The sequence below is a fragment of the Furipterus horrens genome, unplaced genomic scaffold, assembly GCF_987537825.1.
Source record: "Furipterus horrens unplaced genomic scaffold, mFurHor1.1.pri manual_scaffold_13, whole genome shotgun sequence".
NCBI classification, from domain to species: domain Eukaryota; kingdom Metazoa; phylum Chordata; class Mammalia; order Chiroptera; family Furipteridae; genus Furipterus; species Furipterus horrens.
Genome location: NW_028327183.1, coordinates 46,539,937 through 46,566,663, shown reverse-complemented (window position 1 = coordinate 46,566,663; position 26,727 = coordinate 46,539,937). Strand labels below are relative to the sequence as shown.

At 50.7% G+C, this 26,727-nt stretch overlaps 2 protein-coding genes across 5 annotated transcripts; one reads left to right on the top strand and one right to left on the bottom strand.

The window, feature by feature from the left end:
- The first annotated feature begins 17 nt into the window (after window positions 1–17).
- QPCTL (glutaminyl-peptide cyclotransferase like) lies at window positions 18–7,672 on the top strand. Of its 2 annotated transcripts, none has more exons than XM_090261400.1 (7): window positions 18–908; window positions 1,395–1,538; window positions 2,267–2,548; window positions 3,891–4,022; window positions 4,122–4,221; window positions 4,684–4,800; window positions 5,233–5,683. In XM_090261400.1, exons 1-7 carry the CDS (start codon window positions 549–551, stop codon window positions 5,355–5,357), a joined length of 1,260 nt encoding a protein of 419 aa, XP_090117526.1. In that variant the 5' UTR covers window positions 18–548; the 3' UTR covers window positions 5,358–5,683. The 2 variants fall into 2 exon arrangements, with proteins under 2 accessions (XP_090117526.1, XP_090117524.1); XM_090261398.1 differs by lacking the exon at window positions 5,233–5,683 and adding an exon at window positions 6,907–7,672 and having other exon boundaries at window positions 20–908.
- Window positions 7,673–12,201: 4,529 nt separating this feature from the next.
- On the bottom strand, window positions 12,202–26,466 carry FBXO46 (F-box protein 46). Of its 3 annotated transcripts, XM_090260114.1 has the most exons (3): window positions 26,398–26,466; window positions 15,453–15,500; window positions 12,202–15,163 (listed from the first exon to the last, which is right to left on the bottom strand). In XM_090260114.1, exon 3 carries the CDS (start codon window positions 15,083–15,085, stop codon window positions 13,268–13,270), a length of 1,818 nt encoding a protein of 605 aa, XP_090116240.1. In that variant the 5' UTR covers window positions 15,086–15,163; window positions 15,453–15,500; window positions 26,398–26,466; the 3' UTR covers window positions 12,202–13,267. The 3 variants fall into 3 exon arrangements, with proteins under 3 accessions (XP_090116240.1, XP_090116239.1, XP_090116238.1); XM_090260113.1 differs by lacking the exon at window positions 15,453–15,500 and having other exon boundaries at window positions 26,320–26,466; XM_090260112.1 differs by lacking the exon at window positions 15,453–15,500.
- Between the last annotated feature and the right edge of the window lie 261 nt (window positions 26,467–26,727).

Here is a 26,727-nt window from a genome sequence, read left to right as displayed (position 1 = left end):
CAGTTAGCGGTGTAGGCGCGGCCTGTTGCCATAGGGAATCCGCCGGCTTTGTGCAGCGTTGGTGTAAAAGGCTTGCTCCATGGTTCAAGGCCGTTCAGGACCACACGGGTTATGTATTCACGACCACAGAGAGATAAAGAAAGTGCGTCTGATTTAAACTATTTCGTTGTAGAACAGCACAGGTGGCAAGAGGGTAAGGACACTCCATTTCCAAATGCCCGCCGGCTCTCTTTCTGGGGCGCGGTCTCGGAGAAGCCAATCCACTCCTCACTTTCAGGAGTGGACTCCACCCCTTTCCCTTTGGTGACGGTTCGCTTACGTGTCTATTGATCTTTCCGACTTCGCGAAACCAATCATTTGCCTACACCGGAGGGGCGTGGACCTGCACTCGGGAGGTCGAATGTTTTCCATGATCAAATGCTTCTCATTGGCCTCCGCCCCAACGGTGAGGCGGAGCCTAACCCCTTGGCGCTCCCTTTTGGGTTGTGCAACTCTCAGAGCGAACCGTCGCCTAAAGCCCCAGGGAGACCGAGAGGCGAGTCCTCAGAATGAGAGTCCCCATTGGCTTCATTGACTGCAGTGGGTGGGACGGTGCAGCCGCTCTTGTTGTTCATTGGTCTGGTGATTCCATGGGGTGGGACTTGGCTGGGCCTAAATTCGTTCCGCGGTCCTGGACCGGTTTCTGGGGAAAAGCTGCCATGCGTTCCGGGGGCCGCGGGCGGCCCCGGCTACGGCTTGGGGAACGCGGCCTTTTGCAGCCATCCACACCGCCCAGTCGCCGCCTGCTACCGCGGGCGCAGCTGTTGCCCCTGCTGCTGCTGGCGCTGGCCGTGGCCTCGGCGTTCTACACCGTCTGGAGCGGCTGGCACCATCGGACTGAGGAGCCGTCTCCGGGTCGGGAGTTGCAGGTGAGGACAGGCGGGGGCACAGCGGGGACTCTCAGTTCTTCGCCTCCCCTTACCTAAGGTTTCGGGTGGACGTGGCTTTACCATATGGCTCCTAGCCGCAGGTTCTGCCGTTGTCTTTAGGACGCATATCAGTGGAATGAGTCTTCGGGCTTGTTCGGTAATAGTGGCTCTCCTTTAAGAGAAAGGGTCTGGAGTAATGAAAGTTGGAGTTCTGAGTTCTAATCCTAAAGTCAACTATTTGGAAGAATCCCTTCCTCTCGTTGGGCCTCGACTTCCCCATAAGGATTGGGGTAGGCCGGACCGGATGGGTCTGGAGGGACTTTTCCCACATCTAGGATTTATCCTAGAAACCTCTGATGCTGGAAACCGCGATTAGGAAGAAGAACCAGGGCTTCTTAGGGGTGACGACGCCTGGGGCAGGGTCAGAATGCGGTTGCTCTCATGCTCTGCCCTTCTCTTCGCCATCCCCCGTCTCCCCAACCCAAGCGCCCGTTGATCGGAAGCCTCCCCGATGCCCGAATTCGGAGGGTGGTGGGGCAACTGGACCCACAGCGTCTCTGGAACACGTATCTGCGCCCCCTGCTGGTTGTGCGGACCCCGGGCAGCCCAGGAAATCTCCAAGTCAGAAAGGTAGGATGAGCCGCACTTGACCCCTCAGAGCGCTAGAAAATGGCCCAAGATCCCAAAACATTAAGAGGCAGAGCTGTAGCTCTGAGGAGATAATCTTACTGTTGAGTAACCACCAGGACGCACTGCCCTCTGTTCCTAGTGCTAGACACAAGTAACAGCTCTGTGAGGTGGGTATCAGTGTGATCTTCATTATGCAGATGAGACCCAGAGCAGTTGGGCATTTTGCCCAAGTCCCACAGTTAATAAATGTTGTACTGAGGGTTTCAATCCAAACAGTTTGGCTCCAGAGCTGATGCTGTAATATCTCTATATTGCCTCTCAGAAAGCATTGAGAATCATTTGAATACTGCCTGAGGGTAAATCCCACTTCAACCACTTGGCGTGTGACCTTGGAATAGTTTCTTAAGCTCTCTGTGCCTCAGTTTCCTCATCTGCAAATTGAGTCATTGATGGTCCCTACCCTATAGAGTTCCTAGAACAGGGCTTGGCACACAGTGAGTGCTATTGAAGACTGAGCTGTGATTAGTCTTGGCATCAAGAGGTGGGGTCATTCCATGCCTAGCACTTAGCAGATACTCAGCAGAAGTGTGTCAAAGGAATGATTCAAACCAAAGTGGGACTTGAGAGTCAGCCCGACTGGACCGCTCTGTATGGCTCAGGTCACACGACCCTTCTCCCGACCTCTTCCCCAGTACCCCCACCCACCCTCCCACCTCTCTTGCTACTAGTTCCTGGAGGCCACTCTACGGACCCTGACAGCAGGCTGGCATGTGGAGCTGGATGCCTTCACAGCCTCAACGCCCCTGGGGCCACTGGACTTTGCCAACGTGGTGGCCACGCTGGACCCAGGGGCTGCCCGTCACCTCACCCTTGCCTGCCATTATGACTCCAAGCTCTTCCCATCTGAGTTGGCCCCCTTTGTGGGGGCCACAGATTCAGCTGTGCCTTGCGCCCTGCTGTTGGAACTGGCCCAGGCCCTCGACCAGGAGCTTAGCAGAGCCAAGGAGCAGGTGAGGAGTGGGGGGGGGGGGGGCGGGGGCCGCCTCTCCCCTGCCTGGTCTTGTCTTCTTGCCTCCACTACACATACAAAGCCACAGGGATCGTTCTCCGTCCTGAATGTCAGATCCTGTCTCTCCTCTGCCCCAAACCCTCCCAGGGCTTCTACCTCATTCCATGCGTTAGCCAGAGTTCTTACAGTGGCCCATGAGGTGTGCCCCGTCACCTCGCGAGTCTCATCTGCCAGCCCTCGCCCCTTGCTCACTCTACCCAAGCTACCCACTGCCTATGTACCTGAGATCCACAAGGTTCACTCTCGCCTCAGGGCATTTGCACTTACGGTTTGCCCTGCCTAGCTGGCTCCCATCCTTTGCTCAGGTGTCCGCTGCAGGGTGACCTCCTCAGTGAGGCCTTCCCAACCACCTGTCACTATCCCATGAGTTGTGGGGCTTATGTTGATGTGTCTGTCTCCACAACTGGAATAAGTTCCATCTAAGCAGGGACTTGGCTGCTTTTGTTCCTGCTCTGTACCCTGGGCCCAGAATATTGCCTGGAATAAAGTAGGATGTCAGTTATTTAAAACCAGTGAAATGAATGGAGGAAGACGCGTTTCCTCACACTCCTCCCCTGCTCAGACCCCCTCCCATGGCTTCAACCACAGTGTCCCAAAGCTCCCTGGCCCTTGCTGACCCCTCAGGCCTCTTCTCCACCATTTCTGGCCCTTTCTCTGGCCCCAGCCCTGGTCCATATTGCTTCCTTGCCTGGGAACAGTCTTCAGCCTCTGCTCCCCTTTGCCAGGCCAGCTCCCACTTACCCTCAGTGCAAACATCGCTTTCCAACAGACCCAGTGTATTCCCCAGGCCAGGTTCTCCCTCACCCCCTTCCTGTGCTTTTTAAAAAACTCTCTAGTTCTTGGAAGCATTTGTCCCAATTACGTTTCACTGTTCGTATAATTATTCATTTCTGGGTCTGTCTCTTGGTGAATGGGCTAGAGGAATAATGATAATAATCAGAGCTAACCCTTACTGAGTTACTATATGCCCGTCACTATTCTAGGACCTGGATTCGAATCCTACCTATGACTAGAACTGTTTATAAGCCCGTTCCTACATGAGGAAACAGATGCTTTGAGAAGTCTGTAGCTCACCCATGACTGCTCAGCCAGGAAGCAGCTGAGCCAGGGTTTGATCTCAAGCAGTCTGGCTCAGAGCCTGTACTCTAGGCCACCACGCTCTGTGAGTGAGGACACCTAGGTTGTCCTATTCAGCTCTGCAAGTGGGCAAGAAAAGGGGGTGGGCCGAGGTGAGAGCTGGCACTGAGCACCAGCTCCCACAGGCAGCCCCGGTGACCTTGCAGCTGCTCTTCTTGGACGGTGAAGAGGCACTGAAGGAGTGGGGACCGAAGGACTCCCTCTATGGCTCCCGGCACCTGGCCCAGCTCATGGAGTCTGCACCCCACAGTCCGGGCCCCACCAGGATCCAGGCTATTGTAAGACCAGGGCCCCACTGGGTTCCGGTGAGGGAGGGAGGAGGTGAGGCAAGGCTGGCAGCATCCCACCCAGCCTCTCCAGTCGTGGCCTCTCTCTAGGAGCTCTTCATGCTTCTTGATCTCCTGGGAGCCCCCCACCCGGCTTTCTACAGTCACTTCCCTCGCACAGCCCGCTGGTTCCATCGGCTGAAAAGCATTGGTAAGGGTGACGGTGGGGGCAGGCCCCAGCCTGGGATGCCAGTGGGAGGTCTGGGGTGGGCAGGCATCTCCTCTGCGGGGTCATTCAGCCTTCCCTCGACCTCGCTAGCCTCTCTCTAATGCACTAACACAAAGGGCAGAACTCAGACTGATCCCAGAGCAGTGATTACAAACGGGGCCTGGGGTGAGATAGTCCTGGGTTTGAATCCGGACTCTCCTTACTAGCTGTGTGAACTGGGCAAGTGGCTTCATCTCTGAGCCTCAATTTTCCTGTCCGTGAAGAGGGGACAATAGTAACGCTAACAGAGAACATGGTACACCTGCAGTAAGGGGTAACATTCATTTTTTGGGGGGATAATCAGTGCTTTACCTTCAGACCCCCTGCCCTCCTCTGATTTGTGAGCGGGGGAACCTTTGACCCCTGAGGGGCTGACCTTTGCTCTCTAATCCCCACTATCTCCAGAGAAGCGCCTGCACCGTTTGAACCTGTTACAGTCTCACCCCCAGGAAGTGATGTACTTCCAGCCCGGGGAGCCCCCTGGCTCTGTGGAAGACGACCACATCCCTTTCCTCCGCCGAGGTACTTGCTGCAGGTGGGGGGAGGCGGGCAGAGGTACAAGGGAGACACAGATGGGATCTGGCCCTGACCCCTTCCCAGGGTGGGGGACTGGTTTCCCATTGCTTAACCTCTTTGTGCCTCGATTTTCTCATCTGTAAGACGAGGATAACAGTAGCCCCTGTCTCAGCCCCTATCCTGTTGAGTGGGTCGAAAGTGCTAATATAAAATGTGAAGACCTTGCTTGGACCAGTGCCCGGCACACAGCAAGCATTTGAGAATCTGAGCTATTACTGTTCGTGCCTCAGTGATTGCAGAGTCCCTTACAGCACTTGCCTTTCAAGGCCCGGCCACCCAGCAGAATCCCCCAGGGAGCCTCGAAAGATGCCCAATCACAGCTCGGGCCTACCAACTGCATTCTTGGTCCTTTCTGGGTTTTTTTAACAAAACTCCCAGATGATTCCGATGCACAGCCAGGGTGGAAGACATCTGGTCGAGGGGTTCAGAACATAGGTTTCAGAATTGGTCTGGGTTCTAAGATCTGCAACTTACCACTGGTTGACCTAAGGCAAATTGTTTAGCCTTTCTTGAGTCCCTGTTTCTTCTGGAAAAAAATGAAGATATTTTACATAAAAAGCATGTCTATGTGTATATTTGTAATCACAGGGTTGGGAAGACGAGATAAGATTAGGTATATGAAATGCCTGTTTACACAGTGCTTTGCATATACGTAGTAAGTGCTAAAAACTGTTTTTTAGCCCTGGCTGGTGTGGCTCAGTGGATTGAGCGTTGGCTTATGAACCAAAGGGTTGCTGGTTTGATTCCCAGTCAGGGCACCTGCCTGGGTTGCAGGCCAGGTCCCCAGGTAGGGCTGTGCAAGGGTCAACCAATTGATGTCTCTCTTTCTTCCTCCCCACTCTCTAAAAATAAATAAGTAATCTTAAAAATAATAAACTGCTTCTTAAATTTTTACTCTGTAATTTACCCATTCAACAAATAGGCATTCCTTACAATGACTTCTTTTTTCTTTTATTCATTTACTTTTAGAGAGAGGGGACGGGAGGAAGGGAGGGAGAGAAACATTGGTTGCCTCTTGCACACCCCCAACCAGGGACCTGGCTCACAACCCAGGCACGTACCCTGACCAGGAATTGAACCGGCAACCTTTGGCTTGCAGGACAACACCCAATCCACTGAGTTACACCAGTCAGGGCTAACAATGCCTTCTTTATTGACTCATTCAATGAACACTTCCCAAGGAAGGTACTAAGTAATGTTTCGGACATACAGTGATGGACCATAATTCACCTGCCTCCTGTCTAATGGGGAGACCGATATTTAGCAAACTGAACAAACACAGCAAAGCGCTCTGAGGCTGGGAACCCAGTGCAGAACAGTGGTTAAGATCACAGACTCTGGAGACAGGTGGCCTGGGCTCAGATTCTGAGGGTGATGTTTATTAGAGGCGGGACCTTGGGCAGATCACTCTGCCTCCCTCTGTGCCTCTGCTCACAGCTGTACAGTGACGGTAATTATGGTACCCACCCTAAAGGGCTGTTATAAGGATAAGATGGTGTGTGATGTGTGGCCTTAGACTAGGGCCTGGAGCAGAACAAGTACTATATAAGTGCTAACTACTAGCAAAGAGAAAAAGCCTGGTAGAACACCTGGTGAGGAGGGTCAAATATCTGTTCCTTTCCATAATCCATTAACGTTTTTTGTTTTTGTTTTTAATCCTCACCTGAGGAGACATATTTATTGATTTTAGATAGGGAGGGGGAGAGGAGAGTGAGTGAGAGAGAGAGAGAGAGAGAGAGAGAGAGAGAGAGAGAGACATTGGTTGGTTGCCTCCCATATGTGCCCCAACCTGGGATCGAACCCACAATTTAGGTATGTGCCCTGACCAGGGATCAAACCTGCAACTTTTGGTGTGTGGAACAATGCTCCAACCAGCTGAGCCACCTGGCAGGGTATATGTTTTTGAACTAACATGAACCCTCATACGCTTAAAGTGATTGCTCAGAGTTCTTCAAATGCCAGGACAAGATGTTTTCTGCAGGGGAGAGAAAGCCGCAGCCTGGGCTCCTGGGCCAGTGATAGGCCTGACTGAGTCTTCTCTCCGTCCTACAGGGGTCCCAGTGCTCCACCTCATCTCCACGCCCTTCCCCTCTGTCTGGCACACACCTGATGACTCTGAGGCCAACCTACACCCACCCACGGTACACAACCTGAGCCGCATCCTCGCCGTGTTCCTGGCCGAATACCTGGGACTCTAGCCTGTTGGGCTGACTCTGAAGGAGAAGCACCCAGCAGGGGACATGCCAAGGGCACCCAGAGCCAGCAGAGCTCAGGCTGGACCCACTGCAGGTGTGCCGGTTTATCCTTTTTAATATCTTTGGCTCTACATGTGCTATGACCGGAAGACCCTCTTTCCTTTGATTCAGAGACACAGAAGAGACCACTGTGGAGTGAGAGCCAAAGGAATGAAAGCTTGGGCCCTGCTCCGAGGGAGATATTGAGCTGAAGGTTTGCAAGGACCAAATGCTCTTCTCAGGTTTAGCCAGTAAACCATGGACTGGCACATGGACCAGCACCACCACCACACCCAGTGAACTCTCTGTGGTCTTGGTATTTGTGGCAGCTCGTTCTCCAGAATGGCAGCCGTGATACCATGCCCGTCCAAACCTAGCTCCCACGTGGATGTGCCATGTGGGGTCCACAGAGGATGTGCTCATAAGCAGGAACAGAGGAGACGAGGCCAGTACTTGGGAACTTCACATTCTGCAGACCCAATGGGCAATAAACTGGCATTTCTGCAGAACTAGCCTAATAGGCATTGCATGAAAATGGGGATCAAAGAAGCAGGGGGAGACGATATTAAACGAGTTTCTACATTGCGCAATGTGAATTTCCAAGCATAAGACAATGCAGTGTTTTCCCAAGTGCTTCACCGTGGAACCCCTTACTGGGAAGCACCTCACGGAACTTTGGGTGCATCAGAAGATACTTTGGGGAACACTGGGTTTTAAAAGTTTGAATATGTTTATGGAGAGAATGAGACAGACCAGGAGTCACTGCAAACTAGTTATACCAAACCACCCTGTCCCTTTTTATTTTACTTTTAAGATTTTATTTATTTATTTTTAGAGGGGAAGGGGAGGGAGAAAGAGGAAGAGAAACATCAATGTGGGTGCCTTTCGCACGCCCCCACTGAGGGACCTGGCTTGCCACCCAGACCTGTGCCCTGACTGGGAATCAAACCGGCGACCGTTTTGTTCACAGGCTGGTGCTCAATCCACTGAACCACGCCAGCCAGGGTCCACCCTGTCCCTTTTAATTGTGGGTATAGGAGTGCGAGATAGTGGGTTTAACTACAACCCCAGCGATGGCCTGAGGAAGTATTTTCCAACCCTACCTAATTTTCAGGCTGGACAAGGGTACTTATTTAAAAATGCAGACTCTCAAATTCCACCCTGACCTAATGAATCAGAACTTTAGGGAGGGGCTGGGAATCTAACAAGCACCCAGGGAGACCTCATGATTAGCAGAGTCTAGGGCAAGCCGTCCTTTAATTCTGGTGTGTTCCCAGCTGCTTAGCAAAACCTCCAAAGACATGGAGGGTGCCTGGGAAGGGAGTCCGATGCTGTGCTCTGCCTGCTGGCTTTGTGACTTTGATGGAGACCTGGTAGGGAGCAGGGGTACCAGACTAGGATGGAGGGTTAAGTAGTAAAGGTGAGCATTGGCCTTCTGGGCCAACTCAGGGCTGGAGAAGATTCGAGAGCTCACGGGCTGAAACTCAGGATATCGAATGAGAGGATAAACAAGGTTCTCGTTTCACATTTTGCCGCTGTAGCTGACATTTGTTGGGGCACCTACTACAGGCCAGGCACCGTGAGCACTTTCTATATTCCAACTCAGTCTTCCACAAATCCTGCGGTAGGAATACTTCCGGGACTCATTTTTGCAGATGAGGGCATCATGTCTGAGATTTAAGAACCAGTTTACACAGGGCCCAGATTCTTACACGTGGCTGTGCTCCTAACCCCATGTCCTCCCTCCCTCCCTCCGAAAGTCACCTGTGCAGGACCAGTAAGTGGTTGACAAGCAGCTCCTCCTGAGGCTTTTTACTGGGTGCACAATTACAGTGGGGTTTGGGGAGGGGTACAGACTAATGACTGCTTAGAGGTGGAATTGGCAGAAGTCCAGAGTTCAGAAAGGAATATGGACAAACGTTAGCCAGAGGGTCTCAAACCACAGGGAGATTTCCTTTTTGTTCATTTCCTGTGTGGCAGGCCTGGTGCAAAGCACTTAAAAGTGCATCTAGTCGCCTAGGCCAGAAGGTTCAGTGGGTTGGAGTGTCATCCCATATACCAAAAGGTTGCAACTTCGATCCCTGGTCAGGACACATACCTGGATTGCAGGTTTGATCCCCAGTCGGGGTGCATACAGGAAGCAACCAGTTGATGTTTCTTTCCCTCTCCCTTCCTCTTTCACTAAAAATCATTTTTGCATGAATTCAGGGCAAGGGTTGTGAGCTCCATTTTACAGATGGCTGCTGCTGCTCGGCCAGGTGTTTTCCCCAGCTCCCATTTGTACCCCAAACTTGGGGTCCCCCAGCCTCATGCTATGAAGGGGCCACTATGTGTATTTAGTAAACACACTGTTGAGCACTCTGGATGTGATATGTCAATCTTTAGAGGAACCATCAGTATTCTAATTTTTCAGATTAAGAAAGTGAGCTTCAGAGAAATCCATTGTGGAAGATCACATAGCTGGACACTCACTGCAATGCGTCTAGATGTGCATCTTTATTTATCCTGCTCATGACTCATTGGGCTGGTTGGTCTTTTACCAGCCTGGAAGTAAAGGAACCATCGTCTTTAAATATCTTTGCACTCTTTTCTCTTCTGATTCTAGAATGCCAATTAAATACAGCACTCCCTCACTTATTACGGGTATTACGTCCTAGACCCCCCTGCGATAGGTGAAAATCCGCAAAGTAGGAACCTTACATTTATTTTAGTATTTATATTTTAAGGCTTTATAAACCCTTCCCACACACTTATAAACCATTTCCAGTCCCTTATTAACCTTTCCCACTCCCTTATTAACCTTTTCCACACTTTTATAAACACTACTTATGTTCTTAAACATATTCTACACTCTTAAACCTACATAACTTTAACAACATACGTATACAGTACCGCAAAATTCCGCGATATAGCGAAATATCCGCAATAAATATTTTTAAAAATCCCGCGATACAGCGAGGCCGCGATAAGTGAACCGCGATATAGAGAGGGACTCCTGTACTAGACTTTCTCACCCTATCCTCTACAAACGTTTTTTCTTTTTTGATCTCCGCTACTTTTGAGATTTCTCTGGTTCAGTAAATCATCAGTTGTGTCTAACTTGATGTGTGGCCCAGCCATGGAGTTTTTAACTTCTGGTTATTACACATTTGTGGGCTTTTTCCTTTCATATCTGCTAAGCTATTATTTAGTTCCAAGTTCCCTACAGACATTTCCAAGCTCTTGCTGTATTCCTATCTGATGGACAGTCTTACCATCTGATGATGTTTCTGTGCTGTTGTTTCCGCTGGTTCTTGCCCATACTGGTGTATTTCCATGCGTATTTGGCTACTTAAGTGTATACCACTCATTATCTGAAAGTTATCTGTGGGGACTCTGGACGAGAGTTCCTCCCACCGGAGGATTTATGTTTGTTTCTGTCAGACATCCCAGCTAGAAGTATCGCTGATGCAAACCTGGGCTGCAAGTCCGAGCTAAGGGCCAGCCTGTGACTACAAATGTTCAGGTCCACTTTTTTCTTTTTTTAAATGCTTTTTAAAATATTTATTTATTTATTGAGGGAAAAGGAGGGAGAGAGAAGGGGAGAAAAACATCAATGTGTGGTTGCCTCCCACATGCCCCAACCAGGGACCTGGGCTGCAACTCAGAATGTGCCCTGACTGGGGATTGAACTTGCGACCTTTCGCTTTGCAGGATGACACTCAGCCAACTGAGCCACAACAGTCAGGGCCAGGTCCACTTTTTTTCTTTCTTTGGCCTTATGCTCCCTTCAGTGTTTGGAACATCTTTGCGATCTTCTGGGTCATCCTTACCTCAGCTTATGGTTTGGTGGGCTCCCAGCTCCTAGTAGATTTTCCACCTTGGGCAGGCGTTGGCGTTGACCTCTGCCTGCCCCATCATCGTCATCGGCAGCCGTCCGTCTCGAGAGACGATGGCGTAGCTTCTTGAGAGTCTATCTGCACCGCCGAGAATGGCTGTGCATTCCGACCTCTGCCTGCCCCAATAAGGCTACAAATAGGAAACTGACATTTGTCCACAACAGCACTGCCCTCAGAGCAAAAGTGGCTTCAGGGCCCCACACACCTTTCCCTTAAATTTTCTGCTTAGTGTGTCCCTATTTTATTGTCTATTTGATGCTTTTAATATTTTTTTACTTCCTGTTTCAGCAGAAGCGTTCAAATAATCTAGTCCTCCCTCCACAGGAAACTGAAGTCCCATAAAACCAAGCCAAGATTCAAACCGAGGTCTCTTTGATTCTAAAATCTAAGCATTGAATAACTACTATGATATATCTTAGTCTCTGGAAATTTTGATTCCCTGATAAGATTATTGGAGAATGTTAGCTGCCTCTCAATATTCATTTTCCCTCTTCTTTTATACTTGAGTTTTTTAAGTGTCTTTATCTCTTTTTATTTAGTAAATAATTATGTGGATATTTTAAAGGGTTCATTATGGGGATCTTTTTTAGTAAGAGGTTTTTGTTGGGCATAATGCACCCAGGTATAAGACTACATTTCCCAGTCTCCTCTGCAGCTCCTCCATATGGCTAAGTTCTGACCAGTGAGAAGTACAAAGTATAGTAAGTCCTCACTTAACACTGTTGATAGGTTCTGAAACTTGAAGCGGAGTGACGTATAATGAAACCGATTTTAAAACAGGCTAACTGATAAAAGGAAGAGTTAGGTTCCTATGTCATCTCATCAATGGTATGTATAACAATGCTGAGTGAAGTGTTATTTGAGGGCCTGCTGCCCAGTGTATGCTCCCAGGAAAGAGGGGTTTCCCCTTCTGCAAAATGGTGCTGGCCGGAGTTCTGGCGGTCATCTCAGACCGTGAGGATGAGGACCACAGGCAAACAACGATACAGTGAGCTAGAAGGAGCCTTGGCTCCTGGTGACTTCTAAAGAAATAAAAACTTTCTTGTTTAAGCTACTACTATTTTGAGATTTGAGTCCGAACGGACACAGATGAAGAGTCAAAAATAACTTCGTGCTAAGGGACTTGGCTGAGGACCCTTCTCTCCCGGCGTTTTCCACCTCACCACGCACAGACCCACGACTCCCTCCTCCCCCGCATCCCCTCCGTGAACAACATACAAACCAGTCTGGGCCCATCCTTATAAATACGGATTTTATAGAAAGGACCAATTCAAAATTGGTCAGATGCCACACGCTAGAAGCTTCCAGAACCATAGGGATGGAGAAACAAGAACAAAAAAAAGAAAAAGAAAAAAGAAAAGAAATCCAAACAGAACAAACAAAAACACCCCAGACTAAATTGCCTGAAAAATAAAGGTCTCAGTTAACCAAAGGCTTCTAAAGAAACATACGTGGCTCAGGATGGAGAGACCCCAATGCCTGAACAAGTACCCAGAGTGGAAGGAAAAAGTCCAGAAACTCAAACCCACAGTCCCTGCCCACCGGCCCCCCACGCTGTCAAGAGCGAGGCAAAGGGCTTCACAGCTTTTTTTTGTTTGTTTGTTTTTGTTTTGTTTTCTTGAGGGGTGGTGATGGCAACAGCTTAAATAATGGGAGGAGGGAAATTTTTATAGTTCAACTTTTCTTTTCTCTTCCCCTCTGGGGGAAGTGGAGAGACTGGTAGCTTAAGGAGAAAACAGTCATTTTTATTTTTAATGGGGAAAACATCTAGAGATGGCAGGCTGCCATGAAACATGCCCAATCTGACCTGTGATCAGATGGCCCCCCAATTCCTGAAGAGCAGGTGAGCCCTGACATGGAGCTTAGGAGAGGTACCAGCCTTGGGCACTGCAGCCTCTTGGGAGAGAGAACACGGCTCCAGAGAGAACGAGGGAAGGGAGCGGAAGGGGGCCAGAAGGGGAGAACCCTTAAGTAGTACCAAAATTAGCTGCCGTCTGCTGCCTGCTGGTGGGTCCCAGGGGTGTAGAGTGGCAGGAAGGGTGTTAGGGCTGAATGGAGAAGAAACTTGAGATGCTAGTAAAAAACACCCTCCTCGAGGGTCCCCGGCCCTGGGTCTAAAGAGTAGAAAACCAGTCAGGGTCAGTCAGAGTGCTTTCTTAGGTCATGCCCCTGAACCCGGGTCAGTTCCGAACGGGGATCAACGCTGCCTGGACTGGGGGGTATGGGCTGGGACCCAGTCCTGGCCCTCGGCTCCCACGGGGCAGGGGTGGGCATGGTGGGCTCTGCCCCCCTCCCTAGTCTTCACCTCCCCTCTTCCCGGCCAGTCCGGCCCCCACCCCCACCAGGCCCATTGCAGGGCAGCACCCAGTTGTTATCGTGCAGACCCAGGCGGCAGCCAGGCGTCTCGCGGTCGGCTCGGCGGCAGCACATCCAGTAGGAACGTCCGTAAGGCAGGTCATGGTGGTAGGGCTTAGGGTGCCAGCGGCAGAGTGACACGTCGCCCTTCTCGTACCTCTTGCGGCACTGCTTGCAAGGGTCATCGCGGTAGAGTGGGTCTCGGCTCCAGCGCGAGTCTGTGGCCCGCACGCCAAATGCCTCGATGATGCCCTTGAAGTGGTGGCAGGTGCACTTGAGGGCTGCCAGGGCCCGGGTGGGCAGGAAGCTGAAGATCTTGACCAGCACATGCTCGGGCAGCAGTAGCATGTACTGTCGCGGCTCCAGCAGCCTCTGGATCTTGAAGCGGATCTCGAGGAAATCGTGTGACACGTGCCGGTACAAGCGGCACAAGGAGGTGTCCGCTGTGCCCTCAGTATCGTCCGTGCCTGGGGCAGTGGCTGGCGAGTCAGCCGGGGGTGGCTCGGGAGGCCCGTCCTGCCCACGGGACTGGAGGAAGAAGAGCTGGCCAGGTGGGGGCGGCTCCTCGGGGCTCACTGTCAGGCACACCGTCTCCTCCTTCACATTCTTGGTACCATCCTTGCCAAAGAAGACGCACTCGTCCACCACGCCCGTCACCACCACATCCACATGGAAGCCGGACGCTCCGCAGTCCCGGGCAGGGGGTGGCGGGGGAGCCGGGGGAGTGTCCTCAGGCCTGGCAGGGGCTGGGGTCTCCCCCTCACTGGCTTCATCTGCTCTGGCTAGAAGGAACTCTACATTGCTGGGGAGGGCGTCTCGAGAGGGACTGATGAGCTGGTACAGGTCGCAGGTGATCTTATCCTTGGCTCGGGCCCCAGGTCCTGGGCTGCCCGGGTAGGCACAGCCTGGCCGGCCCCCGCTCCCATTGGGCAAGCTGCCATCTGGGGCACGGGGCTCTCGGCCATTGGAGATACGGAAGGCGATGCGTACCTCCCCAGGGCCCGGCCCAGGCCGCTCCTCCTTGCAGAGGCCCTTGGCTGGAGGGCTGTCCCGCTGGGCCTCAAAATGGGCCACTGCCTCAGCCACACGGCTGCAGTCCCCACCGCCAGATCGCCGTTCAGACCCTAGCCCTTTGGCAGGCCCACCCTGCTCTGCCGACACAAAGACCATAGGCGCTGGCGTGCCAGGGTGTGGGTAGTTCTGCAGGGCGAGGGCAGCCCGCTGTTCCACCAGGGCCACCATCTCGGCCACAGAGAGGAGGTCCACATCCTCCCCAGCAGAGGCTGGGGTCCCCTGAGCAGCAGGGGGCCCCTCCCGGCCCCCTGGGTCCGGTGGAGCTTTAGTAGGCTCAAGACAGCGCCTCCTCCGCTTGGCCTTCGAGCTGTCACTACCCCAGTGCCCCTTGACCTTCATGGAGCTGGCCCGGCTGCTGCCACCACACTGGTGGGCCACAAAGAAGGCCACCTTCTCCTTTGTATTCCCAGGCTTGATAACATACCACGTGTCTAGCAGGACTCGACCCTCATCACCAGCAGCCGAGGCTGAGAGGAGCGGGGCAGGCTGAGAGGCAGGGGCCTCCGTGGCCAAGGCGGGAGGTGTGTTCTCAGAGTGAGCAGGCCCGTGGTCTGGCTCAGCCCTGCTGCCTGGCTCAGGGCAGGCTGCTGGCTTGAGGGCCGCGGAAGGCGGGCGAGGCTGGTTCTGTGAGTAGGTGCCAAAGGGCCGAGGGCACCACAGCTGGAAGGGCAGGAGGCCGCCACGGTCCATTCTGGGGAATGGTGGCAGATAGGCAGGGGATCACTGCATCTCAGGACCTGGATGGTGGCAGGGGACTCCACAGGCCACCTGGAGATAGGAAAGAGAAGGCAGGGGAGCTGGGGGAGCCTGCCCTTCCAGTACCACCCCAACCTCAACCTCCCGTGATGGACGCGACCAGCTTAGACCACCAAGAACTCTATTCATGCCCCACTGCACAGGTGAGGGGTTGCAAAGGAAGTGGGACCTTCTCTTTTAACACCCAGAGCGTGAACAGAGCTGGCAGCCTGCCCCAACCCTACAGATCAGATTCCACTGTCCACTGCCTTCAGTGACAATCCAGGGGCCATAACCCTTAAAATTCAGTGAAAATACCAACCAAAAGACAGCAGCTCCTTTTTCTATTTGCCCTTCCAGTAGGCAGTTCCTGAAAAGACAAGAATTCTCAGCCTGGGACACAGCTATGGCTGCTTGAGCTCACAGAAGAAACGAGATGGGTTGGGTGGAAGAAAATCTGAGGCCAGAGCCTCAGAAACTGGCTCCTTGCCTTGTTCTGCTTGCGGGGCTCTTTAAGGATTTATTAAAGCTGTGTATCCTCCCCCAGAAAAATGCATACACTTGCACAACACTGTGCAGGTAACTCCCTCAAGCACATCCACAGACCCCTGGGATAAGAAGGCCTATTCTAGTCTAGCCTCCTCTCCAGAGTGGGGAAGGGTTATACAGCGCAAGAACAGGCCCTCAAATTTGCTTCCTGGACTTTTTAATTCAGGCTCTCTTAATAACGATCACTTTATTTTGCAACACTTACGTGTGCATGACCTACTCTGGAGACAACTCTGCTTATGAGTCAGACATGACCATTTTCCACTGCAAGACCAATAGGTAGCATATCCCTCAATCTCAATCCTTCCTTGGCCCATCTGCGTACAGACATCGTGAAACCAAAATACCTTCCAAACTTCAACCCTTCCACGTGTTTATAGACCAGAGGTCAGCAAACTATAGCCCTTGGGCCAAATCTGGCCGACTGCCTATCTTTGCAAATAAAGTTGTATCGAAACATGCATATTTGTTTATGGCTGCTTTCATGCTACAGTGGCAGAGTTGAGTAATTGCAACAGAAAATATATGGCTTTGCAAAGCATACAACATTCATTATCAGGCCTTTTATGAAAAAAGTTTGCTGACCCTGAAGTATAGTTTGTCCTGAACACAGGCAATTCCACAAACACCACTACCCCCTCATTTCATGATCCTGTAGATACCATTCAAAATCCAGGCAGCCTTCAAACAGACACAAGTCACAGTCCTAATCCTAAAAATCCTATCCCCATAATCGCTAATCCCTCTTACCATTAAATAATTTATAGCCCCTGTTGCAATTCCAGTTCCTTGCTAAAAGAAAAAGCACCGTATGGTCCCTAAAACCTACAGATGTCTAAGCATACTAACCACCAATACATCTAAATGCCCAGGAATGAACACTAACACAGCAAAGGCCATTTTCTATAGATGCTCTCCCTCTCCAACTGGACCACCCCCTGAAACCCTCCCAGAATATCAATGCCTCCCAAAATATCTAGGCCCTTCCAAATCCCACTTTAAACCTCTAAACCTATAAATATCCCCTCCAGCACAGAAGACTCCAATCTCAAGAAGCCCCTCACAAATGCCTAGCCTGCTAAGAACTCTTAACATACACAGCAATTTCGCAAACTCACAGATGCCCCAAAAGACCAGTTCCCTGAGATCCTATACTCACCTCAAACTCTTTCTAAACCTCCACAGGTTACTCCCTAATTACACAGAAGCCTCCCAAATAGCAAAAGAACTCACTAAAACATATAAGCTCCCTAATACATAAAACTAATTTCAAACCATATATTTCTCAGTCAAAAGACCCCCACAAACACTCCCGAAGAAACCCTGCACATGTTTTAATAGCAGACGTGTTGATTGCAGACCGACTGCGAACTAATTGGGTACTGTTCTAACAATTCCTGCTAATCCTCCCGGTCCCTATGAAGCAGGCAGTGTATTCGTCCCTGCGTCCAGATCAGGCGCGGAAACGTTGGACCCCAAGTCTGAAGTCAGACAGGTCGGAAGAAGTCAGGACAGGCAAAAGCCCAGGCATTCTGCCTCCACAATCGGCATTCCTGGGCTCTGTGTGGCTTCTAAGTCTCCGTGAGCTCGCCAAATCATATATGCACCAAACATCCCAAACCACAAAGGAGACCCCCTACATCACACAGACCCTACCACCTTACAAAAGAAACCCAAACCCAAACCCTAAGGCGCCCCCTAAGCTCAAGGGAAACCCAAGTATCCCCCCAAACCCATGCAGGCACTTGCCCAAGCCCCAAAATATCACTTCAATGCAAAGGAAATCCCCAAATTTTGTAACAGCCCCCCGAAATTCACCAATCCCCTCAGACCACCCTCAAAAGCTAGACACGCCCCTGAGGCACCCTCACCCGCGAGCCCCGCCCCCCTGCAGCGGGAGAAGGTGACGGCCTACAGGCATGCGCACAAGAAGAAAGAAGGCCCGCCCACTCTCTGCTTTCCTCCCGCAGTCACGCAGGCGGGAGCACGACTGGTTTCCCTCCGCCCCTTTGTTGACAGTCTCGCGCGTGACGCCCGCAGCCAATGAGCGCCTGCCGTTCGGGGCCGTGCCCAAATAAGGCAGGCCTTGGCCGAGGGGCCCGACTTCAAAAGAGGGAGGAGTAGGCAAGAGGTGACAAGGAGGTGTGGAAACAGCTGCGTGTAAGAGAGCGTGGAACAACTTCCAACTTCCTCCGAAACGGAGGAGCAGGGCCAGGACGGGGGCCACCGCTTGCAAGGAGGTGTTTATCACAGGACGTTCCCTCTACTCAGAAGCCCTGATTGACAGTTGATATTTAAAGGGCCAAGCCGCTCTGGGACTGGGACTCCAGGGCGGAAGGAAGCAAGCAGGAAGATCCGAGAGTGCCCAGTTTGGGTTGGGAACCCTGGGGGCCGAAACGGCCTGCGGGGGAAACCGGACAACCAAGTAGCAGAACCCTGTCACGGCTACTGCGGCTCCGTGTCCAAGCCTCTGGGCTTGCTGTTCAGGGCTCAGGCCGCGTGGTCAAAAGGTCCTCTCTTGTCCAGCCTTCCCAGGTCGGCACCCAAATCTGACTCAGACTTAGCACTAGAATATGAAACAACTCAATGATGACTTTTAAATACTGATTACCTCTTAAAATGATATTTATATAATTCAGTTAAATACAATACTTCAAATTAACTTAATCTTCTGACCTTTTTAATATAGCTACCGAGAGTTTAAATTACACATTACAGCGTTACATTTCTGTTGAGCAGTGCTGGTATAGATCCTTTCAGTACCAGGCTGATTGAAGAGACAGCCAAAGGTGCCTCTACTGCAGGTGCCCGTCCAGGCATCACTTATTCCCCCACCGCCCTGCCCTGGCCTTACCTGCTTCCGACCCTCCCACACATCACAGCTAGAAGGGTCTTCTTGAAGCTCAAGGCTGAGCCTGTCCCTACCCAGTTCAAGACACGCCATGACTCCCCAGTGCCGCTAGGAAAAAGCCCAGGTGCCTCAACAATCCAGGCTCATCCCTCCCTATTCCACACCCCCAGTGGATCCACAGGTGGGCACCTAATCTGATACAGATTTAGAATACTCAGCCTGTCTGATGCTCAGTAGGAGTTATTATCATTTATGCTATATGAAGAAACTGAGGCAGGGCAGGTTGACTAACCAGCCTAAGGTCACACACAAACGGGTGCCACTGGAGCAAGGATATGAACCCAGGGAATCTGACTCCAGATGATTGTGCTCTATTGATTCACTATATATTCTCTGGGGTCTAAATTCAGCCATCCCCCTCTTCCAAGATGCTAACCCCCAGGCTGGGAAAGCCTCCACCTCCGCGCTCCCACCCTGGCCTTGCTTTTGATTTCCGAGTCACCTAGCTCTTTTCTTCTATGGTCTTTGCACTTGCTGTTCCCGTTAACTGGAATGCTTCCCCCCAGACTGCCACATAGGTCAGTTCCTTACTCCATTCCCGTCTTTGCTCAACTTAAGTTTAACAGAGAGACCTTCCCTGAGCCCCCTTCCTGGAAACTACCCACCTGCCCAGAGGGGACCTTTGGGTTCCCTTGTCCCAGTCCTGCCCACTCTGGGTCATTACTGCCTAAAGATGGACCATTCTCCTCCACTGGACTGTAAACCCCCTGGGGGATGGGAGGGAGGAAGGGCCAGAGCTATGATGGTCAGCATGGTGTCCCCAGAGCACTGCCCAGCATGGGACCAGATGAATCAAAGCTCCTTTCCCTGCGGCTCCATGTCCTTAACTTCAGGAGGCCTTGGCAGTGTGAACTCTGTTTCACACCCAGGTCTGTCTGTGTCCTAGCTGGAGGGGTCACTGGGGCAGAATTTCCTAACTCCTCACATACTGAGCCCAGGACAAGGCCCTACATTAGGTCAGCTTTCAGAAAACACTCCACAAAGATCCATTTATTATAAAACCTCACAACACAGCAAGACTGAAAGTAAAAAGATGGAAAAAGACTGACCAAGCAAATACAAACCAAGAGACAAGCAGAGTGACATTACCACTTTAAAAGATATAATTGACAAAAGCAAAAGGTAGTATTAGGGACAAAGATGGTGACAAAACAAACTGACCCATTACGTATACAAAAAGGTTCCCAACTTAAGTGCTCCAAAGGTAGACACTTTAAATAAGTATCATGTCATAATTTGGCCTCAGAATGGAAACAAATAGTTTTAATTTTTTAAAAAGCTATGTAGCTTGCCCTGGCTGGTGTGGCTCAGTGGATGGAGTGCCGGCCTGCGAACCAGAAGGTCACTGGTTCAATTCCCAGTCAGGGCACATGCCTGGGTTGTGGGCCAGGTCCCCAGTTGGGGGTGTGTGAGAGGTAACCAACCTATCAATCGGTGTATCTCTCTCAACACATTGACGTTTCTCTCCCTCTCTACCCCTCGCTCTAGAAGTAAATATATAAAGTCTTAAAAAAATAAAACAAGTAATAAAAAAAGCTGTGTAGCTTCATTTATTGATGATAAATTAAGAGAAAATTAGAGGATCTGTCATCTAAATTAAAAACTCAGGACACACACAAACTCAGGACAGGCACTAGAATGTGCTTTTAACAATATTTAAGGCTGCTTGGATGCATGCATTGTGAAAATCAGTCTTCATAAATTCTTTATTGAATGTCTAAAACATAGTATAATACACAAAGTATTCCTGCCACTGGATAGTCTTCAATAAAAGTTTAATTGCCGAATAATAATAATAAGTGCTCCTAATACTATGGCCTCAAAATATATACAGCAAAAAACAACATGACAAAATATGGCACATGCACAATCGGGATGAGAAACCTTAACTTATCTCTCCATAGAGATTGGTTGAAAAGATAAAATTAGTAAGGACCTGAAGCATACAATGAACATCCATGATGGAATGACCCCAACCATTAGAGAAGCCACATTTTACATCCCTAGACTGACATTCAGAGCTCCCCTTGCACACTGGCCCTGGGTTGGGTGCATGGGACAAAGAGATGACACTGAGCTCACCAAGAAGCGCTCATGGGAAAGGGGGCAGACATCCAAATAAACAATCATGAGCAACATGAATAAATTACAGAGAAAATGATGACCAGATGACCACAACAGCCACGCTCACTGGAGCATTCCATGGGAGCCGCCAGGCTTTGCTCTAAGTGCTCTATAAATATTAACTCATTCAGTTCTCATATCTCGCTATTTTTAACCTCATGTTAAAGATTAGGAAATGGAGATACGGAATGGCTAAGTCATTGGCTTTGGACACAGCTCCGTGGCAGGGCTTTGACTCACATGAGCTCAGCTGCCTCCAGAGCACAGGTTCATCAAGGACGAGAGGTTGTTTCACTCACTGACTATACCTAGCCCTTTGCAAGGATCATCTTGTTCAGTCCTCAGGGCCTTTGAACTCTCTGCCCCCCACCCCACCCCCACCCTCCCGCACCCCAGACTGCCCTTCCCTGGGAATCCACGAGGCTCATCCCCTTACTCCTCCAGGCATGGTGCAGAAACCACCTTCATGAAACCTTCATTTAAAACTGCAGCGTGCCCCACAACAGACACACACCCTCTCCTCGCCCTTCCCTGATTTCTTTTCTCCTTACCTCGCATTACTATCTAATATACTATAAACTTTGTTGGTGAGTTTCTTGTCAATCTCCCGCTCACTAAAACGAAAGCTCCCCCAGGGCCAGGACTTTTGTCGCTGCTGTATCCCAGCTTTTAGAACAGCACTGAGCACCCGGCTACTTAAGTGTGGTCCCAGGATGACGGCCCCTGGGAGTGTCTGTTAGAACTGCTCCAGCCTACACCTGCTGCATAAGAACGTGACCTTGACAAGATCTCTAGGCCAACGGTATGCATACTTAAGCTTGAGAAACAATGCCCTTAGCGCCTCATAGGTGTGCAAGGCATGTTTGTCTGAATGAATGAATGAACTTCTAAGACAGCGGTTCATTCAGTACATCATCTATCTGGGACCTCTTATTTAAAAAAGAGCAGCTGGTTCCAGCTAATTCCACCTGTGGAAATCCTGTTCCTGGGATGAAGATGTCCTCATGCCCTCCCAGGCTACACGGGCTCTTTTTCCTCCTGAGGCTTCCTCTTGCATTACCTGGCACTGCTGAATGACAATGACCTCCCCTCCACCCTGTGGGTTTCTGAAAAGCTGGGACCTCTCCTCTGAGGCAGGTGCAGCTGTTCCAGCCTCCACACTTGGCTCAGCCGGACAGTTCGGCTCTTCCTTCTCCCTCCTAGCCAGAAAGAGCTTTCCAAACACAAATTGGGCCACACTACTGTCCTGCTTAAAACCCTTCCATGAGAGGTGCAAGTTCACAAAAAATGCACATCCATGAACCCTTTCTCAGGAAGCTACTGGAGGCTTTGCATCTCCAACATGAAGGAATAAACCAATAAAAAGGAAGCGATTAGATCAAGGAAATGTAATCTAGCCCAGAAAAGAGGCAAAAGAAATCCCAGGTGGAGGTAAATGGAGAGCCCAGGAAAACAGCTGTGGACCAAGTCTAGGGAGGTCTCCATAAATGCACAAAGACAGGAGAATGGTGGACAATTAACGAGCTAAGCGTGAAACTTATGATGTTGGAAACAACATCAACAGCAAACCAAAGAAAGAAGAAATTATTTTAAAAGGTGTCTGACATGCCCCCCTCCCCACGTGCTGACCCAGGTGACACCCCTTCCTCCACCTTGGGGCACTGCTATCTCAGGGTCACGCCCAGCACAGGGCTGGGCACAGAGCAGGTGCTCAGGGAATATGCTTGCTAACCCTCACACAGGAATCGGTGGCTGGGTACCATGGCCCTGTTCCTGGGTCTGCTCCTTCTATCCCCAACCCTCTCGGTCCTGCCCCACACCCCACCACAGCCCTGTCCACAATCCTGATCCATCCATACCCTGCTCTCAGCTTTTTGGCCTCAGGGACTGCTGACCTCTCTCCCTGGCAAGTTTTCCTTTCTAACAGCTAGTTCCCTAATAGTAGGAATCATGTATGTAAATCCGAATCATCAGGATCTAGAGACCCAGGATGCAGACAGACTCCAGGGAGGCCCTGCCAGCACCCTAGTGCTCCCAATTCTGGGGGCGTGACCTCAGGCAGGATGCCTCGGTTTTCCCCACTGTAAAATGCAGGTAATAATAGCAACCCCCCGTGGGCTGGTTGATGATTCACTGAGATCAACCCAGGAGGGTGTTCAGTGCCAAGTAGGCACCAAGGAGAGCCTCATTATTCAGGTGTTGGGATTTCTTAAGAAAAAGTAAGCCCTAGCTAGTGTGGCTCAGTGGATTGAAGGCCACCCTGTGAACCAAAGGGTCTCAGGTTCGATTCCCAGTCAGAGCACATGCCTGGGTTGGGGGCCAGGTCCCCAGCTGGGGGCGCGTGAGAGGCAACCACACATTGATGTTTCTCTCCCTCTTTCTCCCTTCCCCTCTCTCTAAAAATAAATAAATAAATAATAGAAAAAGTAAGATTACCTAAGAGTTTGGAAATCACTGACTGAGTCAAAGACGTCTTTCTTCTTTATTGCACATTCTGAGATGAAATTGATCCTAATCCCTCACAATAACCAAAATATGGCCATTCCTTTGTTACGGCTGGGTATTGGAACTCACTTATTAATGGAACAGATATATACAGAGCAGCTACTGTGTGTCAGACACTGTTCTGAGCACTGGTGACGTGCAGGGAAAAGGAGAAAGAAATCTTCGTCCCCACAGGGCTGACATGCTCACAGGAGAGAGGGATGATAAACATACAGTAAGTTTCAAGGTGGCAAGTGCTATGGGAAACAAACAGAGCAAGTAAGAGGGACCGGGAGTATGAGGGGCAACTTATGACCTTAAGGTGTCGGGATGACACCGCAAAGCAGGTGATGAGCCGTCTTTTTAGAAAACCTGTGCTTTTGGGAATAATACAGCTTTTGTCACAGCTGCTAGAAATACACCATTAAAAACGGTAAAAATGTCATTTTGTACAAGTAAGCCTCAGGCAAGCACAGGCTGTAAATACGTTTAAGATTTTAAGAAAAAGTAAAATAAGTTGGAAAGCAGACATATTTTCTAAGACAAACAAACAAAGGAAAAGGAGGGAAAAGTGTCACATCACCCCAGGGTGCCCAGATGTGACAGGGATGATTGGCAACTTCTTCCTAGAGCAATACGATTTCAGATAATTCACTGAGGGTTGCAGACAAAGGGTTAAAAATCCATGAAAACAACAAGCAGGCAAAGCTGGCACGAGGGGCTGAAAATGAATCAGTAATAGAGGAACGCACACCTGACCAATGAGCACAAGTGCCCCTGGAGCTGCAAAACTGCCCCAGCATTGTGACAACAGCAAGCTCTCCAAGGGCAGGCCCTGGCACACAGTAGGTGCTCTCGCCACACTGTGGAGTACTCAAGAAATAAACCCACATTTTCCAGAAGGGGAAACTGAGGTCCAGAGGGGTTAAGTGACTGGCCCAAAGCTACACAGTTGGTGGTGACAAAGCCAGGATTCAAATCTGGATGCTCTGGTTCCGGAGTACATGCTCCATAAATTTTTCTTGAAAGGATAAAAATCATTAAAAGACTGCACACTTATTAAGGGCTTCAAAAGCACTAGGCATTTCACATGTTAACCTCATCAACTCCTTCACCAGAGCCTCATAGTTGGAATGTAGCCCAATTTTACATATGAGAAAACTGAGGCCCAGCATGGGAATGCAACTTGGCCAAGGACACACAGCAGCAGAGACAGGGATTTGAACCTGGACCTATTTGACACCAATGCTTTCCTATCAGAGTCAGAGAATTTATGTGATAAACTCAGGACCAAAGTGTTTCAAGATATGTTACAAGGTTGCCGAATTACACAGTGAGGCCTTGATGACCAAAAGCTTCGGGGTGGGGAGGAGGTGTTAAAAAAAACAAAAAACCACAGTTGTAGAAATATTTCCTATTCACTGAAATACTTGGAGTTGGGCCAGGCTGGGCATTGGCAAGTGAATTATTTACATTTGGCTGGGGATAGAGATGGGAATGAGGACAGATTGAGTTTCTGAGCACCCCCTTGGGGAGTCACCTTGGGAGCCCAGGGGTAGAGGATGGGGAACTAGAAGAGTCAGGATATGGGGGGTCGGGTACCCGGGAGAGGAAGGAAAGCAGGCGGCATGGCTGATGCCTTGCTCACTGGTACCTCTCTACTGCCTTCACTTAGGTCTGTTTCCCATTCATGTTTTTAAAAAAATAACATGTGTACTGAGCACTTACTCTGAGCACTTTACATGCTTACCCCTGTGATCCCTTGTTATAACCTTCCTAGGGTTACCAATCCCATTCTATAGTTGAGAGGCCAGAAGACTTGCCCAAGGTCGCACAGCATGTAAATGGCAGAACTAAACCTCAAACTGAAGACTGCGTCAGTTCTCCAGTCTCTGTCGCACTCATGACTCTACTCTACTGTACGTTAGTACAGGGAGAGGGGACTAAATTACAGCGGTGAAAGCCAGATTCTCAGCCAAGATGTCTAGGTTGGAATCCTGATTTTATCATTTAATGCTGGGTGACCTTGGGAAAGTTGCTTGACTTCTCTGTGACTCTGCTTCCTTTCTGTAGAATGGAAATAAAAACAGCACCTACACCTTAGGAGTGTTGTCAGAATTAAATGAGTTAATGCCGCAAACAGCTAAGAACAGGGCCAGGCACTTCCTAAACAATAGACTGGGGAGCCCCTGCAGGGTTCTGACCTGGGGTGTGCCCAGATCAGCCTCAAGTTTTGAGAAAACGCCCCTGGGGCTGAACTGAAAAGGAGGGAATCCATTAGCACCTGTGACCCAGTCACATTCCTGGGGCGGGGAACTTCCCACCAACAGCTCTAAGACTGAGGACTTACTGCCAGCCAGGGTAATGATCTTATGGCACCTCCCCTCTTCTCAGTGACAAGTTGTTCCCACAATACAGATAAGGGCACTGAGCTTCACAGAGGGGAGACTTGCACAGGCCACAAAGGAGTGGCAGAATAAGAGATCTGAATGCTGGATTGCCCACACACATAACCCACTACACTTTTCCAAATCCCACTGGAGAAATGAGGGTGCAAAAAGGTTGTCTCAATGGCCCGTCTGGCCACATCATCTTACAGTTCTGTGACTGTCCAGTTTATCAGAAGTCTCTGGCTGGACTAGGAAAACTATCGCTGCATCCAGGCCGCTAATCTCACGCTCCCATCCCACCCCCAGTCCTGGAGCCTAACCCACACAACACTCTACCATTGATTTCTCTATCCCACTATCTCAACTTGCTCTCCAGTTCCCAATCCGATCCAGAGGCCCCAGCCCACCACATCCACAGCTGGCCTCTCCCTCGAAACCTCCAGACCCCGTCATTCATCTAGCCCTAACCACCAATGTCTGCATATCCCCCAGGTTAACTCCCTCAAAACTGCCTCCATCAGGGCCTTTGCCTGAACGCCTAGCCCCTTCTCCAAATCGGTCCTGCCTTTCCAAGGTCTGAGCTCCCTTACAATCAGTCCCAAAGCAAGACTCCCCCCCACCTCCAGACCCATCCCCAGCCCCCATTCTTTTACTACTCCCTCCGACTCCCTTTCCTCCCAAACCCGTCCCCCGAGCGATCTCCCCTCGTCCAGCCCCTTCTTTAGCCCTACCTCTCCCCTCTCGACACCCGGTTCCGAACCCTCGCCTCGGCTCTTAAGCGCTCCTCGGCCCCCGCTCCCGGTTCTCACCATCTCTCCGCGCCGAAGCTCTCTCAGCTACGCGGGTTTCCCCCCACTCGCTCCTCTCCAGCCTCCCCTTCCGGGTTCCCGCCCCGAAGCCCGCTGGGAATTGAAGTCCGGTCGGTCACGGACTACACCTCCCAGAAGGCGGCACGGTCAAGCTTGGAGTTGAGGGAGGAGGCAAACTGGGCGGGCTGAGGGAAAGAATGACTAATTCCCTGGAGGCAGAGAGGGAGCTTGGCAGCGCAGGCGCAGAGAGCGCCCCCGCCAGGCGCGCAGGGAGATGGATTTCAACCTTCTCCGTTTTGGCCCCAGGCTCTTGGAAAGAGAATTGAGAAA